This window comes from Plasmodium inui (genome assembly GCF_000524495.1).
Source record: "Plasmodium inui San Antonio 1 unplaced genomic scaffold supercont1.3, whole genome shotgun sequence".
Taxonomy (NCBI): Eukaryota; Apicomplexa; class Aconoidasida; order Haemosporida; family Plasmodiidae; genus Plasmodium; species Plasmodium inui.
In genome coordinates, this window is record NW_008481837.1 from 169,764 (window position 1) to 190,849 (window position 21,086).

A 21,086-nucleotide genomic window follows, 5' to 3' on the forward strand; every position below is an offset into this window, starting at 1 on the left:
GTGCAGCGTGCACACTTTCGGGCGAGTAATTTCCACAGTGGAGCCCTGAGCAGAGAAAGGGACTTTCAACTACCTGTCGCAGCAAGGAAATGCTTACCGAGTTAACCTCCGAGGAATTGTTTTTTTTTTCCCCTTTTTTGCTGTCCTGTTTTTTGTCCCCTCTTTTCCGCTGTCCCGTTTTTTTTTTCCCCCTTTTTTGCTGTCCTGTTTTTTGTCCCCTCTCTTCCGCTGTCCCGTTTTTTGTCCCCTCTTTCCGCAAATTATTATGCCAATTTGAACTTAAAAGGTGGAATATAAAAAAAAAAAAAATCTCCCCCCCCCCCTTTTGTTGTGTCTTCTTCCTTCATCTTAAATATAGAAAGGACGAAGGAAACCCCACGACAAAACAACCTATGTGACAGCATGTCAACTGCTAACCATTTCAAGGACTACGTAAAGCATGCCCTTCGGCAGGGTGCCACTGAGGAAAGCACCCTCATCGTGGGGGTTAATGCCAGCCCAATTCCTACGAATGGCATGAAAGTAGACTCTCAGGTGAGTTTTCATCCTGGTGAAGTAACTTCACCTGAGTAATGCCTTCGACAACGGGTAAAAGGAGTGAACTCATCGGTATGGTTAACCAGGGTATATCGGCTAGACGCGCGAGGTGTTATCACATTTTCCGCGCCATCACCCATATGCGTGCTTTCCCCCCCCTCGCCTTGCACAGATTAAAACACTGATTGATCACCTTTACATGCTCAAGTTAAGGCTGGAAAAGGAGAAAAAAATGCACAAGCGAAAAAAGAAAGATTTACCAAGGGAGAAGGGGGTGCACCTGGAAGGTAAAACAAACGCGGAAGACGAACAGGATAGGATCCAGATAGAAAGTGGAAATCCGCAGAAGAAGGGGGAACCAACCAATAGGACATTAATGAGGAGGTTGTCCCAAAATTGTGAATGACACAAAATGGGAGATCATCATATGTTTGCAAAAAAAAAAAAAAAAAAAAAAATGAAGTTACATGGGGGATCATAGACAATGGTTCTCCTTTTATTATGTGTGTTTTTTTTTTTTACCCCCTTGTAGGGACGATGACCTTGGCGCAGATGACCCAGAAGGGGAAAGTTCGTGCCCTATTCCGCAGGTAAGAAATGAATACATACATATCAGGGAGGTGTTACACATGCACGCAACCGCTTATACCAGCTTCTTCCCATTTCTAATTGATACCTGGTCACTGTACATGGAATTCATCGAACCCTGTTGCAGCTAATCGAGACCATCGAAATTTACAAACACAGAAATGCAGAAGAGCAACGCGAAAAAGTCCACTTGATTGAGAAATACGAACGTGTCCTCAGGAAAATCAGAAAAAGGCACATCCACCAAATTGGACAAATTAAAAATAACGTCCTCCTCGATGTTGATTTTTTAATTCAGTACGCCGGAGAGGAATACGACTAGCCATTTGAGAGAAAAAAAAAAAAAAATCCCACTGCACACACAACTAGGATGTTTTTTCCCCTTCTAGGAAATACAGAAATGTGTCTCTTGAACTACTGCAAATTGGTCGGAAGAAGGAGAAGGAGAAAAGGGACGACAACAGGAAGATGACCGAAATGTGCATAGCCGCCTGCAGGAAGTTTGAAGCCGATGTGAAGGAGAGTGCGAAGGTAGGGGCTGCTTTATATACTTGTTGGGCCTGAATAGTTGTACGTACTCCACATCCGTGTGGCTATTTCGAGTGTCTTCGTGCATTTATGATGATAACCTCTTTAGAGCTGTCATCCTGTTGGCAAACCGCCCGTCCACTCTCCTCCCGTGCAGACCGCCATGCAGGCGCACCAAACCCAAGCAACCAAAACGATTGGTGACCTCAAGAAAGAGAACGCAACCTTAAAGAAAAAAATGTACTCCTTTAAGCGCAGTGGAGCATACCCAGGAGGATGTTTTCCTCCCACGTGCTTATCCCTCTGCCGTTTCCACAAACACACAATCACGTGCGCATTGTGCCAAATGATTGTTCTCCCCCTTTTTAGATCAGAGCTGAAGAACAAAATGGAAGAGGACAAGCGTGAGTCAGAGGGAATGGAAGTGAAGGCACTGCAGAATCGAATAAAGGAACAGTGCAGGGTGAATGATGATCTGAGAAGCGCCATTTCGCAAGAAAGGAAACAACACGAGATGAATCTTATGGACCTCTATTCGAAGGTAAATCCGTTCTGTTGTCCCAATTGAAGCTTATTCAACAGGAGGAAGGGAAAAGCTGAGGGAGGATGATGCCTCCACGTGTCACATAGCATACGCGGAAAAGTTATTTTATTTTTTTTTTTTTTTTCCCTTCTTTGTGTAGGTCGATTTGCAAATAAAAACTTACGAGGAAAACATCGTGAAGGTATTCCACGACATCCTTCTGAGGAACAAAATCGAAATGAGCGTGGAGGAGTTGTCTCGCTGCATTCAAGTGACGATGGACAAGCACTATGGACAGGACACCACCCCGCGGAGTGATATGCGCTGATCAGCGGGTGGAAGCAAATTGCGCCTCACCGCGCGCACCCGAATAAGAGTCCAAATAGAAACAGATACAGATATATAACTATGTGCACATATGTATATGTGTATACTTATATGCATGTATGCACATATGTATATGTTGTATGCCCGTGTAGAGGTTCCCCTTTTTTGTTTTTCCATGTGGAGTGCCGCGGGAACTCGCGCGATGCTCGCACTAACCAAAACTGAGCAGTTTGAAAAAATGGCAAAAAGTTGTAACGGGCGTTGTCCCAGTTCGGTCACCTTCCTGAGAATGTACAGAACCAGACAGAGACACACACACACAGGATAAAAAATAGACCCAGTGGGTGGGGCCAACAGCGAAATTGGACACGCGGTATGACTTCCCTCTCCTCCAACGAAAGACCCCTCAATATTAATAATGCTTCTCCTTCTGCTTCGCCCTCTCCCTCTCCGCGGGTCCAGGCAACATGGATGCGAAGCGCAACATACCATATGAGTACGCCGCCAAAACGATGCATGCAAAAAATAGAGGAAACAAGAGGGACTGAAACAGCAGGTTGAAAGCTCCCATGGTTATGTTGCAAAAGAGGAACACTGCGAGGGAGTGCCTATTCATTTTTTGCAAAACTGGGATGGTGGTGGTCTTCTCGCGTAGGAGTATTGCCTCTACGAAGTAGCTGAGGGAAGCCGCGAAGAGACTCACGGAGGAGATAACGCATATATAGTTGGCGTTGCACAAAATGCGCACACTGTAGTTTCGGTAGTAATTCAGAAGGAGGTGCAGCAGGTGGAACAGGAGGGACATCGTAAACAACTTCAGGGTGAGGCAAACTGGGGAGAGATGCGCATATCGCTGCCACTGTGCTCGCTTCCCCTGGGGTACCTCATCCTGATGCACCTCATCCTGCAGCACATATCCATTCCAAAGGGAAAAGGAAAAGAGGTACAGATTAACAGACCCAATGACGTTCATAAGGCCCTCTCTGTTCAAGGAAAAAAAGTGGGTCCGTTCTGTATCGTCTGCCAGTAAGTAATTCGTAAGGTCTAGATGCCAAATAACAAATTCATACACACAGATAAGAACACAGCTAAGGAGAAAGATACGTCTAACCCCTTTTATCAAGGTGAGTACGGCGTTACAAATTAGGAATGTAAAAAAGAGAGTGAGAAAAAAATTCCAGTGCATCCCATACTCAGTTAAGCTGTAACTATAATTGAATAATTTGACTGCAATGTATCTAGCTATTCCCAGGGAAAACAAAATGAAATGCTTCCAATCGATTATACGTCCCCTGAGGTTAGCAGAGTGAATGAGCTTCCTCCTGTTTAGAGAATACGCACTGGACGTGATGCATCCCCCGACCCCTAAATCCATCAAAGTGTTCCCAAAAAAAAACGATTTGGAAAATTGTCTTGGGAAAAAATAGAAATCGACAGCGAATATGCATATGTAGGTAATGCATAGGTTAGCTATTCTCATATGGACCAAACACTTCTGGCGTCTTTCCTGTTGTGTGTCGAGTTCTTCTAGGTTATCGCGGTCCATTTTCCAATGACCGGTATGCTGGCCCAATCCCTCCCCTCTCCTTCTACAAGACAGGTTCCAAAATAGGAAGTAAAAAAGCACATACAGGAGGAGCACTCCAAATAGGCTCGCATAAGTATAAAAAAAGAACAGGTAACTAATTATTGGGAAAAACACCAAACATAGGGTTAGAAATACTTGACACTTCTTCAACGCTGGGATGTGAAGCAGAAGACTCTTCTCCACGTAAGTGCAAAGGGAAAAGACAATCAGCAGTATATATATGTGGTATGTGCTGATCATTATTGGCTTGCTATGATCCGATGCTCTTTTCATGAAATTGTAATCGTCTGAGTTGAGCTTGTACAAACAGGAATTCAACCTTAGGAGGTCCAAATAGGTAGATATTTCTTCACCCCTGTTTATCTTAACTTGGATGGGATGTTCGTTTCGTTCGTTTGGTTCGTTTGATTCGTCTCGTCCGTTTCGTTCATTTCGTCCGTTTTGCACCTTCTGGTAGGACAGGTATACGGCATCATTTGTGACGCGGACTCTTTGGAGGGAGATCCCCATCATGTTGGCTTCCTTCCCAAAGGAGCTTACCACCAAATCGTAATTCTCTTCCTGTCCTTGTCTAACATCCCTCTTATATTTTAACACAATTTGATAATATATTTTCGCTAGGTCCAACATGTACATTTCATCATGTCGGGAAAAGGAATTCCCCCGGTTTTCTCTTCCAGTCGCTCCATACATAAATGTTTCACCCTTTGCTGTTTTGCTTCTTAACCGGAATGGGAAGCTGGGCGCATCGAGTATGTGCCTCACATTGAAGGGGCACATAATCAGATACACGAGGAGATTCACGTGTGCCATTGTTACGTCGTGGGCCGCGGTAGGCGCGAGGGACACACGCACGGAGTGGTTCTCCTCAGCGGAGAAAACAGAAGCACACTCGGTCGAGAGGTGCCTCTTTCACATGGTGCAGACAGCGAGGGTGGGGGAAATGACAGAAGGGCAAGTTGCACCCTTCAAGAGGGAAGGACCCGCAAATGGGTCTCTTACAAAGCAGTTCTTACAAATGAGTTATTTACAAGTGGGTTATCTACAAATGAGTTATTTACAAATGGGTTATCTACAAATGGGTTATCTACAAATGAGATATCTACAAATGAGTTATTTACAAATTGGGGGTTAACAAACTGATAGGCAAGGCGCCTATCCGGTTAGCTGCCTCTCCCGCTAGCCGCTCCTCGTGCTGAAGGGGCGCACTTTGGGATGACACCAAAAAAAGGGCTGCTTCCGCAGCCTTAAATGACGCATGCTACTCGACCAAAGTTACAGAGCAGCGCGCGGAACGAAAGGGCCGAAAGATGGCAAATCGGAGCACATATGCTACAAAAAGGTGACAGTGCGAAATGAAACACACGGGAGACGTTACGAACGGGAGGGTGGGGTGTGGCACTTTCCCCTTCCGTTGCCTTAATCCCTACGATTCCTGCAGCTTGGCGTCCCCGTGGGAAGGTGGTCAACCGATGGCTCACTCTCTTGGGGACGTGTCCCTCTGTCCTTGTGTGATTTCACGGTGTCGACCTTTCCGCTGCTTTGTCATTGCAACTGGAGCTTCCTCTTCACTTGTCAATGGCGACGGCCAGGAAATACGATGGCGGCATCGTGTTCAAGGGGAAAAAATACAGGGGAATATAATCGAATCGCTGGAAAGGGGGAAAAAAAAAGGATTGTAAATTTGAGTTGGTGGTATTTTTTTTTTTTTTTTTACTCCACATGTGCATAAGCGTTGCGGAGGTGCGGACCATCAACCAGGGGTGCTCGGTTCAATTGAACAAAGCAATGGTGACTTTTTTTTTTTTTTTTTCTTTTTCTATCTTCCTCCTCCCTAGGATTGCTCATAACTATGTGTCCCTCTTCATACCTTGTACACCCTTCGCATGAGGACCTTTCTCTTGTTGGCATTGTAAACATGAAGTGTAAGCTGCAACGCGAAAAAAAAAAAATGGGGGACCACAAAAACGGTGTGAAGCATATGCACGTCATACACCTTTGCGGCCTTGGGCCAGCTTGCTAACTCCATGCCATGCTAGTTGCATTTCCATTTTTCCACCTTACCTCCTGCTTGACCATATTTGGCTGTATAACGTAGTTGCTCAGATATTCCTAAAATGAGGAAGTGCAGAGATGCATGCAAATGTGTTGGCGTGTTTGAGTGTCTGCTTGTTTGCCTGTTTGGGTGTTTCACCGAGTGGTCATATGAATATGCACAGGGGGGAGGGAATCTCCTCTCGGGGAATGGGGAAAAAGCGGCGCTGGGCAGATTATACCTGATGACTCTTATTCATTTTGCTGATATGTTTTTCGTAACCGCTGTAGTAGAGGCTCTGGAGGGGTGGGGAAAAAAGAAATGATGAGTAACGAATTGTACAGTGCGGGAAAGCTGGTTTCACATGTGACCGCGCCGCAGCATGCCGATCTGCTAAATCCTCCGCCCGGAAAATCATGTCTCTCAGTTTTTACATTTTCAAATGAGAAGGACTTGAAGAATATGGAGGACTTCTCCCGGTAAATATCCATGATGATGCCTGTAGGGGGGGGGTGTATACAGAAATAACATGCGCGCGGGTGAAAAGAAAACATGTGAAAAAAAAACATGTGAAAAAAAAACATGTGATCGTGTGAGGAAAACACAGATGAACAAATGAACAAACGGAGCAGACGAATGACCCACCCCTGTTGTAACCCGGACAGTCTCTTTTCTGCAAATACAGGCAGAAAAAGGCCTGACAAAAAAAAGGAGAAATTATTCATGCCAGTGGGGACATACACGGAAGGGAGGTGTTCCTCAAATGGTGTAGTACACCTGGATCGAATGGCGAAGAGACCATCCGCTTCGACATGCCAAAAGTGACACACAAAATTGGTGAGAGGACTGGTTTTTCCCTCCCATCTGCACTTCTCCGCGCAGAAGAAGCTCCTTACAATTTCGCAGTCTATCTGGGCCCATTTGGATTTTGTCTTGCAGTTGTTACAGTTTTCGCAAATTTTCTCAATGATGCCCTAAAGGGGGGGGGAAGGGGCGCACACATAGGTGAGCACGATAATGTGCAAATGGGGTAGAAATGTCTGCACGGAATGAAGTGAACGGGCTAGAAGAGGCAGACGCGCTAACACACGAAAACGCTTCTAACAGCCGAAAACGCTTCTAACGCTTCTAACTCTGGTGCGCTGCTCCTCCCCTACGTACCACGTCGGAGGTGTCCGGTGCGGCCAGGATTTCCTGCCTGGTGCACAGCTGGCCGCTCAGCTTGTTCTCGTCACTGATGATTTTCTTTATGACGCGGTGAACCAAAATATCTGGATATCGCCTTATCGGAGAAGTAAAATGCGTGTACAAAAGAAACGACAGCGCGTAGTGGTAAGTGCTCATGTGGTTGTCCTTAATATGTTTAAACGTGTGATATTCTGCCCTCATCATTTTCTTCTTAGCATAAGCACACACGATGTCGGAGATGTTTCTGCTCTTCTGTTTAATCACACTTCTGGCCTCATCCAAAAATTTCAAAATATGTCTCAAATCGGAGACTTGCAAATAAATCCCATGCTTCTCTAAAACTTCAATGATGTCACTTGTTTCGATTATGTTATCCATACTGTGGCATCTAAAAACGGATACGTCTCTATATTTACTAAAATACTGACGAATGGCAACTAACTTGTTTGCACTTAACATGAGTTCCTCCACTAAGTAGTTAGCAAAGGTAAATTTCTTCTTCACAATTGCTATGGGGGTACATGTGCTCGACAGGATGATATTCATTTTGTCGTTATTGAAAAGGAGGGAGCCATTATTCCTTCGTATGACTCTTGCCCGTTTGGTAACTTTGTGCAGGTAATACAGATTTTTTACGATGTGGAAGATTTTCCTGTAGGATAGCTTGTAATTTCTATTGTTCAGACTTTTGAACGTTTTTAGGATATCCTTTACTCCTTTTTTTACTTCTTCGTTTTGGAGAATGTTTTGTTTCATCAGTGTGTTCGTCTTCTTCACCTCCTCGGTGTTGCTTCCGTTGAGCAGCACTTTGTTACTTCCGCCGTTGTTACTTCCGCCCTTGTGGTGCGCGCCACTCGGTTCGCTTCGCCCATTGGTAGCCTCCCCAGACAAGCCATTCTCGCACTCGCCGCTTGCGCTCTTCTTCTTCTTCGAGTAAAAATGCAGGTTGAGGAATTTCCTGTACAGGCTGCTCTTCTGGCTGACTTGCTCCTTCTCAGCTTCGACCAGCGAGACGGGCCTTTTTGGTGCAGTTTGGGCGGTTTGGGCAGTTTGACAACTTTGACCATTTTCCGCGGTGTGTATATCGTGTATACCCTGTTTGGCGTGTTCTCCCAAATGGAGAGCTTCTCCAACAGTTGCTCCCATCAGGGAATCATCTCCCTCCTGCTGCTTCCCCCACGCAGCACTATCCCCCCCAGCGGGGACTCCCAAAAAGGGCGTACCCCCCCTGTTGCGTTCCTCCTTCATCAAACGGTTAATTACCTTTCTCAATTTGCTATAATGTTTCACAAGCAAGTATACCTCCTCATAAGTAAATCTCACCTTGCTGTTTATTATGCTCTCCTTGATGAAGAAAGAATTATGATCCATTCTGCCTGCACTATCCATGTAAAAAAATATCGACAAGGATAAGCGACTGCTAATAGGGTCCAGGCTACACAAACACTCACTTAAAATGCGAGAAATCATGGGGAAGCAAGTATGCGTCAGATAAATCGTCATAGCTCTATTCCGCGCATCGATGTCGAGGGAAGAGTTTTCTTTGATGAAATAGGAAACGTCTGTGATGTGCACTCCCACTTCGAACAAGTTGTACCTTTTCCACTTCTTCTCCGTCATGTCTCTTATTATTTCCTTCAGGGTTATGTTTCTCTTGCACTTTTCGCAGAACAAGTCGTTGTTGCTCAGGACGTCCCTCCCTATGTCTTCGTTCAGGTACTTTTTGAAGATATGCTGGTACTTGGCGAGCTTGCTAGGGCTGGCGCGATAATCCATGTTGACATGCCGATGGTAGTTACCGTTACGGTTTCCATTACTGTTACCGTCATCTCCATCCTGGTTACCGCTATCCACCTCACTGTCACCGCTTTCCCCCTCGTCGTCACCGCTATCCTCCTCATTCTGCCTACCCCCGCCAGAATTACACATAGAGGAATCCTCAAACGGGTTTTGGCAGCTCCCCAGGTGACTGTCCCTTTTTCTCCTTCCGCCCTTCATTTCGCCCTTCCTTACACCTCTATGTGCTCCCCTCGCGGTGCTGCGGATCCCCGTGTCCGATTCCGACTCACCATAATTTTTGTGCGCCCTGAGGGGATCATACTTGGACCTTCCCTTCTTATTCCCTACCACGTGGTGGTAGTTCGCTGTGACCTGTTCGCTACTGCTGCCTTTATGCAGGGAGCTTCCCTCCGCGAGGCTGCTGCTTTCCATATGTTGATTCGCCCCGTCTGCGTAACGGGTGTACGTCTCATCGGGGCGGTTCTTCCTTTTCCTAGAGGAGTTACCACGGGGTTTATCCACGTGATAATGCTGGTAATCCCCCCCAGTGTACTTTTTCACAGCTTCTTCCCCTAAGTTTTTTTTTTTTTTTTTTTTTTTTTTATCCCCTTCCATTTTATTTTTGACAAAATTTTCGTACTTAATATCTTCCATCTCCTTGATGTATTTATTCTCCTTCAGTGTCTGGAAAAAATCATCATCCTCTTTAACAAAAAAAGAGAGATTTTTTTGCAAAATGGACTCCTCGATTTCTCCATTGTGGACCATCAAGTTGTGAATAACTTTAATGTAAAAATTACACTGGACGATTTTTTTTTTACTTATTCGGCTGATGTTAATGGCATCATCCAGATCCCTGGCAGTTTCTGGATCTATGGTGAAGATGCATTTTTTACTCAAGTCAATTCTTTTCTTTACTTCCTCATTCATTATATCGCTGTATAGAATGTCTTTGTTCTTCAATTTTTTTAAAAAGTTATCTTCCAAAGGTTCTTTCAAATTGAAGTTTAAATTGTGGTTTAGCAAAATAGCATTTTGCATGTTGTGAAACAAGTCATTCTGCCCAAGCAGCTCTACAATTCTCCCTTGTGGGAACAATTCATTTGTATTCCATCGAAATATTTTTATATAGACCAGCTGGTTCGTTATGTCCATGACGTTACTCCTCTTCATGAACTCAATTATGTGTTTGTTTTCTACCTTAATAAATGGGATGCTTTTTTTAAATGGGATGGCCATACTGAACTTTTGCTTTTTCATTTTTTCTCTAAAGATGCAGACGTATTGGATGTTCGACCCGTGGTGTTCTTCTATGTAGATTATTTTCCCTGTAAGTTCGTCTTCCTTCTTCTCCTCCAGCCAGGCGCTGGACTTTGCTCCCCCCTTTCTGTGCTCCTTATGGGTGATCTTTCTTCCCCATTTCTCTTCTCCAACCTCGCTTGCCTCTCCCCTTTTGTCCCTCTTCAGCTTGATCACCACTGCGTCCCCGTCGATCGCTCTGTTCATGTCCTTCTTCGACTTTATGTGCACCTTCCTGTCGTTGCAGATGACAAACCCGTAGTCGTGCCTCCGGACGGTGAGGATGCCCTGCGAGAAGGGGAGGAGCGATTTTAATCGGTGAAGAAGGGGTAAAACCGAAGTGGGGACACAGTGACGCAACGACGCAGTGACGCCGCGGGGGAGAAGCAGCGCACACGCTTTTCACACGGCGGACCCGCGGATGGCCCCCCGGAAGGCGCGCCCAATCGATTCGCCCCCCTCGCGTAGCGAAGACACACAGGAGCCCATCCACGCCAACACCAACCCGATCATCTGATACACTCCGTAGCCACTTACCCGTATGTACTTCTTCTTGATGATGCCCCTAATTGCCTTCTCCTGAGTTATGTATTCATCGTATATGGTCCTCCCCCCGTGCGTCTTCATCCTCTTCTGCCTTTCACTGGACGTGGCATCGATGAAGTTGTAGTCGTTGTTTGGGGGGGGTCCCGCCTGAGTGTCTTCACTGGGATTGTTCTCCCTCATGGAGGAGTACTCTGTGAGGTTTCCCTCCACGCGCCCGGCCGCTGGGCTTGCGCCCGACTTTTCCTCTACCTTTGCGGCTGCTTTGGCTGCAATCCGTTTTGCCTTCTTTTCCTTCTTCGCCTCCTTGGCCTTCTTGGCCTTTTTCGCCTCCTTCGATTCCTGCGCCTCCTTCAGCTTCTGCTTCTTCTCCCTTTCCGCCTCCTTCATTTTCCTCTTTTCTTCCTTTTTCATTTCTTTTATTTTTTTCTTCTGTTCCTTTCTTGTTTCCTTCACTTTCCTCTTTTCTTCCAGCAGCAGTTCCTTCCTTCTCCGTTTCTCTTCCTTCTTTTTGGCCTTCTTCTTCAGTTTCTCCTGTCTCCTCCTTTTTTCGCCACTCTCTGCGATGTCACTCACTTGGCCCGAGTCTTCTTCCACTTCCTGCTGGAGCCCCTTGCTTCCTTTTTTTCCCTTTTCCTTCTTCCCCTTCGACTTCGCCTTTTCATTTTCCGGAGCCCCTCCAACGGTCCCCCCCCCAACGTCTTCGTCTAAGTACATATTTTTCACCATACTGGAAAACTGTTCGTTCATATCGTAGATGGCGTTGTAGAGGTTGTAGTTGTAGACGACGCTGTCGCCGCTTTCCGTGGTATGGTCGCTCACCTTGTCCAGCTCGTCCAACTGCTGCGGAGGTTGTTTCGTCTTCTTTTCATCCTCCTCCTCATCGTCACTTTCGTCTTTTTCGTCTTTTTTCTCACTCTGCTTCTTATCCCTCTCTTCGCCTTCTTTATTCTTCCTTTCCTTGGCTGGGTTCTCCTCCCTTCCGTCCCGTCTACCCGCTATTACTATCCCCTGCGCTAGCGCCTGCACCACCTCATGAGCGCTTCCCTTCTGCTCTTTCTGTTTCTTCTTCCCCTTATCTTCCTCCTCATTCCGATCACTGTTCTCCGCAACTCCGGTGTGTCGCCTCTGTACGCTGTGGTTTGTCGTCGTCGTGTTATTGCTGTTAAGCTTACCGATGCTCAGCATGCGGTTGGTCTGTTTCGCATTCAGATTCATCAGGTGTTCGCTTTTGGCCCGGTTTTCGTTCCCCCCTTCTTTATCTTCCTCCGCCTCCTTTTCTCTTTTCTCTTTATTCTCGCGTTTCCACTGGTTTGTGGTCCTCCCGCCCCTGGAGTACACATGGGAGGCCTTATTCACCGGTACGAGGTCACTCTGCTCTCCATCCCCATCATCCTCGTCAGCCTCATTGCAGTAATTCATGTATTCTTGGAAATAGTTTCTCCTCCTATTCGTGTTCACGACAATGACAGATGCATCCGAGCTAGTGTTTTGAGAAGTAATTATGTCTTCCCTTTTGCTACTCTCCAGAGATGATATTTCTTTGTTCCTCTGATCAGTCGCTACAGTGTTCATAAAATTATTAACGTATTCAACGATGCTATTTTTTTTCCTTTCCCTTTTGGGTTCAAGTACGCTGTAGGGGTTGTTCCACCGCGTGGTACCTATATCATATGCGTAAATGGATGATTTCTTTTGCCTTTCTTTCACCCTGTCTGTGTATCTGCTTTGTGGGGAAACCTTCATCTCCATCTTGGACAAATCGTTTTTCTTTAACTCGGATGTTGACCCGACTTTGGAGGGGCCCACTTTGGAAGAATCCACTTTTGGGGAAACCACTTTGGAGGAGCTCACTTTAGAGGAGCCCATTTTCCCAGAAACAGTTTTCCCCGTCGTGTGTACAATTCTGTTCCCTTCCCTGTCTACTGCTTTTCTCCCCATATTTGATACTTCCACACTTATCTGCTCGTGGGACTGCTGGGGGAATTGCTCTTCGAAATGCTCAACTTTGGTTGCCTTTCCCTTTTTGTTGATTCCCTTCATTTGGGGAGATACCAATTTGTTTCGTTCTTCCTCGAAGTTGGAGGCTCCCTCCGAGGGGCTCCACACCTCACTGCTGTTTTGCCCCACGTCGCCACACGGTTTGGAGCTACGCGGTTTGTAGACACACGGTTTGTAGACACACGGTTTGTAGACACACGGTTTGTCGCCCCTCGTCATGAGTCCTATCAGTCTGTCAATCTCATCGTTCAGATAATTCAGGGTTAGTGGCTCCCCTTCCGTTTGCTTCTTCGAACTTGCGCCTGTTTTGGTTTCCTTCTCGGTGAGGTGCTCACTCAACAGATTCATCAGGACGAATGCCTTTTGCCTGAACGACGTTACATCTTCGTCGCTTATAGGGATGGCTACAGGTGATTCTGCGGCTGTCTTCGCGGCTAACTTGACAGATGACTTCTCGGCTGACTTGGAGGCTAACTTCACGGCTGACTTCACACGTGGAGGTGCCCTCTCCGCGCTGCAATAAGAAGAGTTGCTCGTTCTGGAAGCCTCCAACGAGTCCTCCACCGAATCTGTCCTCACGTCACTCTTCCTCAGCAGCAGCTTCACATTCTTCTCTATCAGCTCCAGTGACTTTTTTAGTGTGTCAATTTCGCGGTCCCTTTTTTTCATTTCTTCGTTCACCATTTTGAGCAGTTTTTCAGAGCCTTCGTGGTGCGCATCGGGTTGATGTGGAACTTTCGCGATGGTGCTCTTTGCGAGACTCTTGGCGGTGCTGCTTTTATCTATGCTGCTCCTGTCTGTGCTGCTGTTTGTGGGTCCCCCCCCTTCAGCTCTGCCGCTGTTCCCCCCGGTCTTGCAGCTCGCACATCCCCCCTCGTCATTGCGCAGAGGGGCAATATCGTCCGCCTCTGCCTCAGTGGCATTATTTTTGGTTTTCTTTTTCTTCTTCTTTTTCTTCTCTTTGATTCTCTGACTGTCCTCATCTTCCTGCGTATCCACTCCCGTGGTGCCATGTACGGATCTACTACTGGCGCTCTCATATGCACTGGAATTTTCACGCAAAAGTTCCCTAACGTGCCGATGTATAGCCAAGTATTTTTTATAATTCGCCTTATCCTTCTGCACGTTCTTGGTCAGATAAACACACACGGCTTCCACACACAGCAGGTACTCATCGGAAGATATGTCTAACTCATTATAAGCCTCACGAAAAGTGAAATGCTCTTCGTCCATCTGAGCAATGTGAAGAAGAACACACTCTATGGCCCTCACTTTCTGCTTGGAAAAAATATAATTTTTGAATAACTTCCTTTTCCCCTTGGTGTTTATTGTGCTCTCTATGTTCTTCTTGTCCACATTCTGAATCAGAAGAATCTTTATCATCTGGAAGTCCACGTTTTTTTGTGCCTTCTTTAAAATGTATCTCATCATTTGTGTGCTTATAAATTTTATCTTCTTCTCATCAAAGTGCGTTTTTACAATATCAGTGATTTTTTTTTTCGTTATAATGATTTGTAGCACTTGCTTTATGACTTCCTTTTCTGCCTGCTCCGACTTCTTCGACTTATCCACCGGTTCCAACTTCTCTGGCGACTCCAACTTCTTCCCCTTCTTCAGCTTCTCCCCCTTCTTCAACTTCTCCCCCTTCTTCGCCTGCTCCAACTTGGCTTCCCCCATTTGGGGCTTCTTCCTCTCCACACGGCTCACTGCACTCATCGCGCTATCCCCCTCGACGTGCTTCTCCATAGAACACGAGTGGAAACTTTCCGTGTCTTTGTCCCCCAGGAATGGTGCTCTCAGAACATCGACTCGGCCTGTTGCACCTCCTTTGGGATTCTCCCCCTTGGTGGCCTCTTGTCTTTTGTCGCTCTTTGGTTGTAAAGGGTGCGCCGTCGTATGTTCTTTCTGTACTTTGACCACTAACCCGACACAATCAAGGGGGTGCCCCCCGTCTCGCTGCTCCGCTGGCAGTTTCTGTGTCTCTCCCAGCAGCCGCTCCGTGTGCCGCTTCTTCTGTTGCCCCACGTGCTGCTCCCCACACTCTTCACTCACCCCGTCACATTTTACAACATCTTTCGACGATAGAGTTCCATTATGCATCTGCTTAAAGAAGTCCTTCTCCTCTTCGTACAGCTTCGCAATTTCCTTCTTAAAAGAAACGTAGGAAAATTCCTTGATTACTCTTTTATTCTTCAGTTTTTTGTGAAACGTTTTATTTTTGTTCGTATTCATGCTACTCCTCTCTGCTCATTTTATTTCCTCGCTCGCGGGTTGTGCGTGGCTGTGTGGTCTACGCGTGACTGCGTCGTTTCCACGTGACCGCTTCGTCTACGCTTGGGCTCTTCCTCCCCTCGCGTGCTTCCCCCCCGCCGGAGATCCACAAAACGCTCACAGGAAAGAACAACTGGACTTTTCTTCCTTTCCTCACACGTTCACGTCATGCACAAAAATTGGTGGCTTTGCCAATGACGAACAATAACTACAAAAATGGAGTTGCCTTTATGATGACAGGCGGCAAATCTATTAATCGTTCTCTTTCGTTGTTCAACTTAAAAATTTGTTTGGTTATCTCGTAGGGTGTTTTCTTTTCCCCCTTTACGTTACTTCGCTTTGCTTAACTTTTCCACTTTTTTCCCGCTTCTTTTTCCGCCTCTTTTTCCGCTTCTTTTTCTGCTTTTTTTTCTGCTTCTTTTTCCGTTTTTTTTTTACGCTTTTTTGTTTTTTTTCTTTTTTCTCCATTTGATGAATTACGCATTTGGCCACTTCACAGTTGCGAAGGAGCTAATCATCCAGCTAGCCAGCCGGTCGACCAAATGGTGAGTCGTGCGCACAGCTGATTTCCCCCTCCGGTGCTTGGGGGGTGGTGGAGGAATTTCTCCCGAGGAAGGCACAAAGCGGGGCCGTGTATACGTGGAGGTGCACCCGTTGGAGGGAGATTTTGCGGGGGTATTTTTTAAGCCTATTTTTTAAGCGCATCTTTTAAGCATATTTTTTTGGCGTATTCTTTTGCCATATATTTTTGCCGTATTTTTCTGGCATACCTTTTGGGGGCGTATTCCCAAGGCATACGGGAATAACCTGCGGGCGAACCCGTCCCAAAGAGGGAGAAAAGAAACTATATTAATGATGGGGCGTCCAACACAACTTATCATCCGCCCTAATTGGACTTTTCCAGTTTGGTGCGCGATCGATCTGTCCTTGTTACGGTGTAGCATCAAGGGAATTCCATAATTTTAAGAAAAAAAAAAAAATAGAGAGAAAAAAAAACTAAATTATCCTTTATTTGCAATTCCCAGTTATCAATTCCACTTGCAAAGAAAACGTCTATGCGGTGTGCATAAGTTGCTGTGAAGTGTTCCCCAGATTAGCGAACAACGCATGGCAGAATGGTCGTCCCTCACCCACGGTTCAAGCGAAAGGCCACGCGCTGGAAATATATACCCCACCGCTGCAACCCACCTCCATACGTTACATTCCCAGTTAAACACAAACTGAAGGGGTTACCAATTTTGATCTGAATTTCCCTTTTCTTCGTTGTCCCGGCAAAAAATATCACGCGCAAATTGTGCAACGTACACCTCTTCATCCCTTTGCACACGTGGTTGGGTAACCATTTATGGTGCCAACCGGTGACTCAGGTGGAACCATAAAATTATAATACAAGCATGGTTTTCTCTTGCCCAGGGGGGGCAGTAAAACCGTGTCATGATGGGGGATTTCTACTAATAAAAAAAAAAAATCAAAAGGGGCATGCGAACAGAACGCGAGGACCCTCCGTAGGGCAGGAAAACCTGTGAATGACACGTAGAGAAGATTTCCTCATCGAAAATTTAAAAATAAACCCATGTAGAAGCAACGTAATGTCGCGCGGAATGTATCTTTTCCACTCCCCCCTGCACTGCAATTCACGTTCCCTCCGTATACCGGTCTATTCATCTACAGAGACCCATGGGAAAATATGCGCGTCACCAGGTTAACACCGTTGAGGAAAAAACGGTGGCATCGTTTGAGACCCACATGTTACATATAAGAAAGGTCCCCGAGAATGACTCCTTTTTTTTGTAAGTTCCTCTACACCGTCGAGCCAGCAGATACGTTCATAGGTCACCACGCAAATTGGGCGAGCCATCAGCGCATCAGCATATCAGCGGCACTTTGAAAAAAAAAAAAAAAAAAACTGATTATATCTGTCCATAAATTTTGAAGGAGATAAAATTGATTAGGCTTTCCTCCTTTTTGTTGCTAATGAGTGAAATGCAAAATGGGAAGTGTGAGCTTTAGCACGTCAGGCGGAAACTCATTTGACACAGTCCTTTTGTTTTTTTTCTTTTTTTTTCCCTCGTTTTTTCGATAACACCTTTGTTAAGGTGCGCGCTGGGGAATTCTCTTCAAAGAACACTTGCTTGTTTTTGTTTTCTTTTGGTACACATCGCGCTTGTCACATGGCGCTTGTTATATCGCGCTTATTACATCGCCCTTTCTCACATCACACTTGGTGCACTGCGTTTGTCACCTCGCACTTGGCGCACCGCGCTTAGCACATCGATCTCTGCTTTTCTGTCTCCGTTTTTTCTTTCCCGGATTAGGGCCCATATAGTTTCCCCCCCCTCCCCTTGAATCCCATTATAATACATTGAAATATGCTACCAATTGGAAACTCCTTTTTGTGCTTCTTGTTTTTTCATTCGACAGATAAAACTTCTATCCAGTTACACTTTGTCTATTTCAGTGCTGTTTTTTTTTTTTTTTTTTTTTTTTTTTTTCCTTTGGCCTCATTTAAGCCCATGTGAAATAAGAATCGCAGTTTGAAAAATCCTTTTCCTTTATCCTGGCAATTCGTTCGAAGTGCACTTTGAGGGGATCCCAGAGGCTTCCTCGAGTGTGCGTACCTTTTCGAGCTTACACACGGGTAGGTGCACGCAGGGGAAAATTGCATGCGGGGGAGAAGCACACTCAACATTGGCCCAGCACGTGTGCTGACCTTTTCGGGCTTACACACGGGTAGGTGCACGCAGGGGAGAGGTACATGCGGGGGAGAAGCACACTCAAGATTGGCCCCGCACGTGTGCTGACCTCTCACACACGGGTTGACCCATCTCGCTAATTCTCCCCTTACACACGCGCAGAAGAGGACGCACACACGCCCAATTGCATGCAACGAATGAGAACTCTCTTCTTTCGTTCCAGGGGTTCCAAGGGGAATATTTACACATCGCAGAGGAGCAAACGATATTGCGAGGAGGCATTGGGAAAGCCTCACTTAGGAAGCTCCACTTGGAAAGCGCCACTGAGAAATTTCCCCTCACAACCATTAACCATCAGTCATACCTCCCTCACGAGAGAAGAACTCTCCGCTCTTCGTTGGCTAAGCCCGAGGATAATACTTCCCTGGGAGGTTCCACCAAGAAGGGGGGAGGGCAGAAGCACACACATGTGGGCATAGCTTTACGCCCCGAACCCCTCACTTCCCCCCTTTTTATTTTACACCTTCCACTTGTGTGTGCAGCATTGGGTAAGTTCTCCCTCCTCTGCAGGGGGGCCAAAAGGGTAGCGCCGCTGTACTTATGGCCTAATCGTCCTGCCCCACCCCGCCTTTGCACTGACGCGGTTGGGATAGCGGTTCCAGAGGGAGGCCTAGTGAAGTGGTTCCAGAAGATCTAAAAGAACCGGTCTGCAAAGGTGGGAGACCAACTCTGTTGATTACTCTCTTGGGTATCATATATCGGTTGTACGCACCTTCAGTTTTTCCACTTCTCCCACCATGTACGGCATAACGCTGACCAAGTGCAAAATATATTTCAACAATATCTACTCGACGGTGTCGCTGGAGGAGAAGCTGGGGGGCGGGACGTACGGAGACGTGTACAAAGGGAAGGTAATAAAATATAACAACAACAACAACAACGACCTCTACCAGAATACCAATTACCTCCCATACGACTACTACACAGACGAGTTCGTATTTTTTAGGAAAAATATTTATGCGATAAAATTCTTCCGTGATGATTTGAAAACAATAAATGAGGAAGGAATTAGCTGCACAACGTTGAGAGAACTGAGCTGTCTGAAGAACATCGGAAGGCATCCAAACATTTTAAGGCTCATAGATGTAACAATAGACAGACAAAAATGCATAAGTGAGTATATCAATCGGCAGATATTACAACACCATGCTTCGAACTTTGAGCACTCAACAAAACTGGATATGACTCCTCTGGCAGCGGACCAGAAATTTATCTTCGCTGCGTATGAGTACTGTGATGCAGGAGATTTGAAGAGGCTGATTCAGAAGACGAAAATCACGGATGACCAGGCGGGTCTAAGTTTGAAAGAAGCCAAGTGGTTATCCTTCCAGTTGTTAAATGGACTGGCTTATCTACACAACAATAAAATGTGCCACCGAGATTTGAAGCCTGAAAATGTGATGCTGCAGGAGACCCCAAATCGGAAGTTTTTACTTAAGATTGGTGACTTAGGCTTATGCAGGGAGCTAAAAAATGACGGGGATATGACTCCCACGGTGTGCACCATTTATTACCGCCCTCTGGAGGTGCTTCTCTCTAAGTTTGAGATGGCTAAGGGGAAGAAAGGGCGCGCCAAGGCCAGGGGGAAGGTCAAGCCGCCACCCAATGGGGTGCCCGCATCTTCGAATCTGTCTCACGCGAGTCGCTGCAATGCGAGTAACTCCAATGCGAATCTGTCTCATGCTAATCCGTCTCATGCTAATCCGTCCCATGCGAATCACTCCAATGCGAGTGCTCCACACTCGAGCGTGCCGTACCCCTCTCGGGCCCCCTCCACCAGGGGCATCGACAGCAGCGGCAACTGCGGCACGGCCCACGCGGACAGCGCTGCATGCACGACGGACAGGGGAAGCGGCGGCGGAAAAGGAGGCGCGAACAGAAGTGGGCAGGGCCAGGGCAACGTCAACTCCAACAATAAGAACAAGAAGGACAAGCAGGGGGAGAAAGCGGAACAACGGGAAAATGCAACAAATCGGGAAAAAGCAGCCGAGCGGGAGAGGGCGCGCCTCAGGGGAATCGAAGAAGACGACTACTACAATAATAAGGACTTCCAGTACGGACTGAACGTGGACATCTGGTCAGCAGCCTGCATCATCTGCGAACTCATTATAGGAAGGCCGCTATTCAGAGGCGTAACCGAATTTGACCTCATCATTCGAATCGTAAACTCTTTAGGCAAGCCAAACAATGACGAGCTCGAATTTTTTAGTGACTCCAGATTCTATCCTCTCAAGGAAGATTTCTTCAATGTTAATATAAAAGATAAGAAGGATGCACTCAATGTAATAACAAATGGACGGATCGATGAGCTGGGAATAGATCTCCTCGTGAAAATGTTGAAGTATAATCCGAATGATAGAATTACCGCAGCGGATGCATTATCACACCCTTGGTTTTCAGACATACGTTTTGATAACCTCGATGGAATCGGAGTGTATAACTGGTATGTCCACTGCTTAAAATACTATATAGGAATAAAAACGTTCAGAGAAATCGAACAAAAGAAAAAGAACCTTCTAACCACAACCATGATATCTCACTTTTTGTGTAAGTCCAATGATAGACATGGGAAAATCATTTTTAAGCTTATCAATGATACGTTTAAAAATTTGGGGGGGTATAAAAGGAGTGGGAGGAGATCCTTTGCTATTTTCTCGGACAAATATGCCAAGGATGATAAGAATGCCAATGGGTTTATTAAGCGAGCTAGTATTAAGGTATTAAATGACATGAAGGAAAAGAATGTGATCGAGACCAAGGAAGAAATGTCCTTTTATGATGACAGCACTAATCATATGACTCCTGGCCCTACCTCTTCTAAGAGAAGGAAATTCAAACGATCCAGTTATCACGCTGTGAACCCGGAGACTTCTTACGAGTTGGGCACATCTATGCGCGTCAAGAGGAACCTTTCCATTCCAGACTTCTCCTCCCCTGATAGGAAGAAGCAGCGACGCAAGGCCCACTTCAAGTCCGCCACCACCACCAACCGTGCCGCCGCGCACCCGCTGCCCACTTTCCATGGATTCACCTGAGGGGGGGGCTCATCTGTGCGTCCACTTGGCGTCAACTTCGCGTTATCGTAGCGTCCTCGTGAAGTCATCTTCGTCACACCGCTACCCTTCC

The 21,086-nt window shown here is 46.3% G+C and overlaps 4 protein-coding genes across 4 annotated transcripts; 2 read left to right on the forward strand and 2 right to left on the reverse strand.

Annotated features, from left to right (window-relative positions):
• Positions 1–402: 402 nt before the first annotated feature.
• C922_00866 (hypothetical protein) lies at positions 403–2,504 on the forward strand (the record flags this gene model as incomplete). The annotated part of the gene is made up of 8 exons (XM_008816478.1): positions 403–534; positions 710–924; positions 1,070–1,127; positions 1,253–1,422; positions 1,515–1,656; positions 1,811–1,893; positions 2,023–2,194; positions 2,337–2,504. The coding sequence occupies 8 exons, from the start codon at positions 403–405 to the stop codon at positions 2,502–2,504; spliced, it is 1,140 nt and encodes a 379-aa protein (XP_008814700.1).
• Positions 2,505–2,915: 411 nt separating this feature from the next.
• C922_00867 (hypothetical protein) lies at positions 2,916–4,904 on the reverse strand (the record flags this gene model as incomplete). Its single annotated transcript, XM_008816479.1, has 1 exon — positions 2,916–4,904. One exon carries the CDS (start codon positions 4,902–4,904, stop codon positions 2,916–2,918), a length of 1,989 nt encoding a protein of 662 aa, XP_008814701.1.
• A 755-nt stretch (positions 4,905–5,659) lies between these two features.
• Positions 5,660–15,168, reverse strand: C922_00868 (hypothetical protein; the record flags this gene model as incomplete). Its single annotated transcript, XM_008816480.1, has 9 exons — positions 5,660–5,743; positions 5,962–6,021; positions 6,156–6,203; positions 6,368–6,424; positions 6,561–6,625; positions 6,772–6,823; positions 7,023–7,100; positions 7,288–10,680; positions 10,930–15,168. 9 exons carry the CDS (start codon positions 15,166–15,168, stop codon positions 5,660–5,662), a joined length of 8,076 nt encoding a protein of 2,691 aa, XP_008814702.1.
• A 3,529-nt stretch (positions 15,169–18,697) lies between these two features.
• On the forward strand, positions 18,698–20,995 carry C922_00869 (CMGC/CDK protein kinase; the record flags this gene model as incomplete). The annotated part of the gene is made up of 1 exon (XM_008816481.1): positions 18,698–20,995. One exon carries the CDS (start codon positions 18,698–18,700, stop codon positions 20,993–20,995), a length of 2,298 nt encoding a protein of 765 aa, XP_008814703.1.
• Between the last annotated feature and the right edge of the window lie 91 nt (positions 20,996–21,086).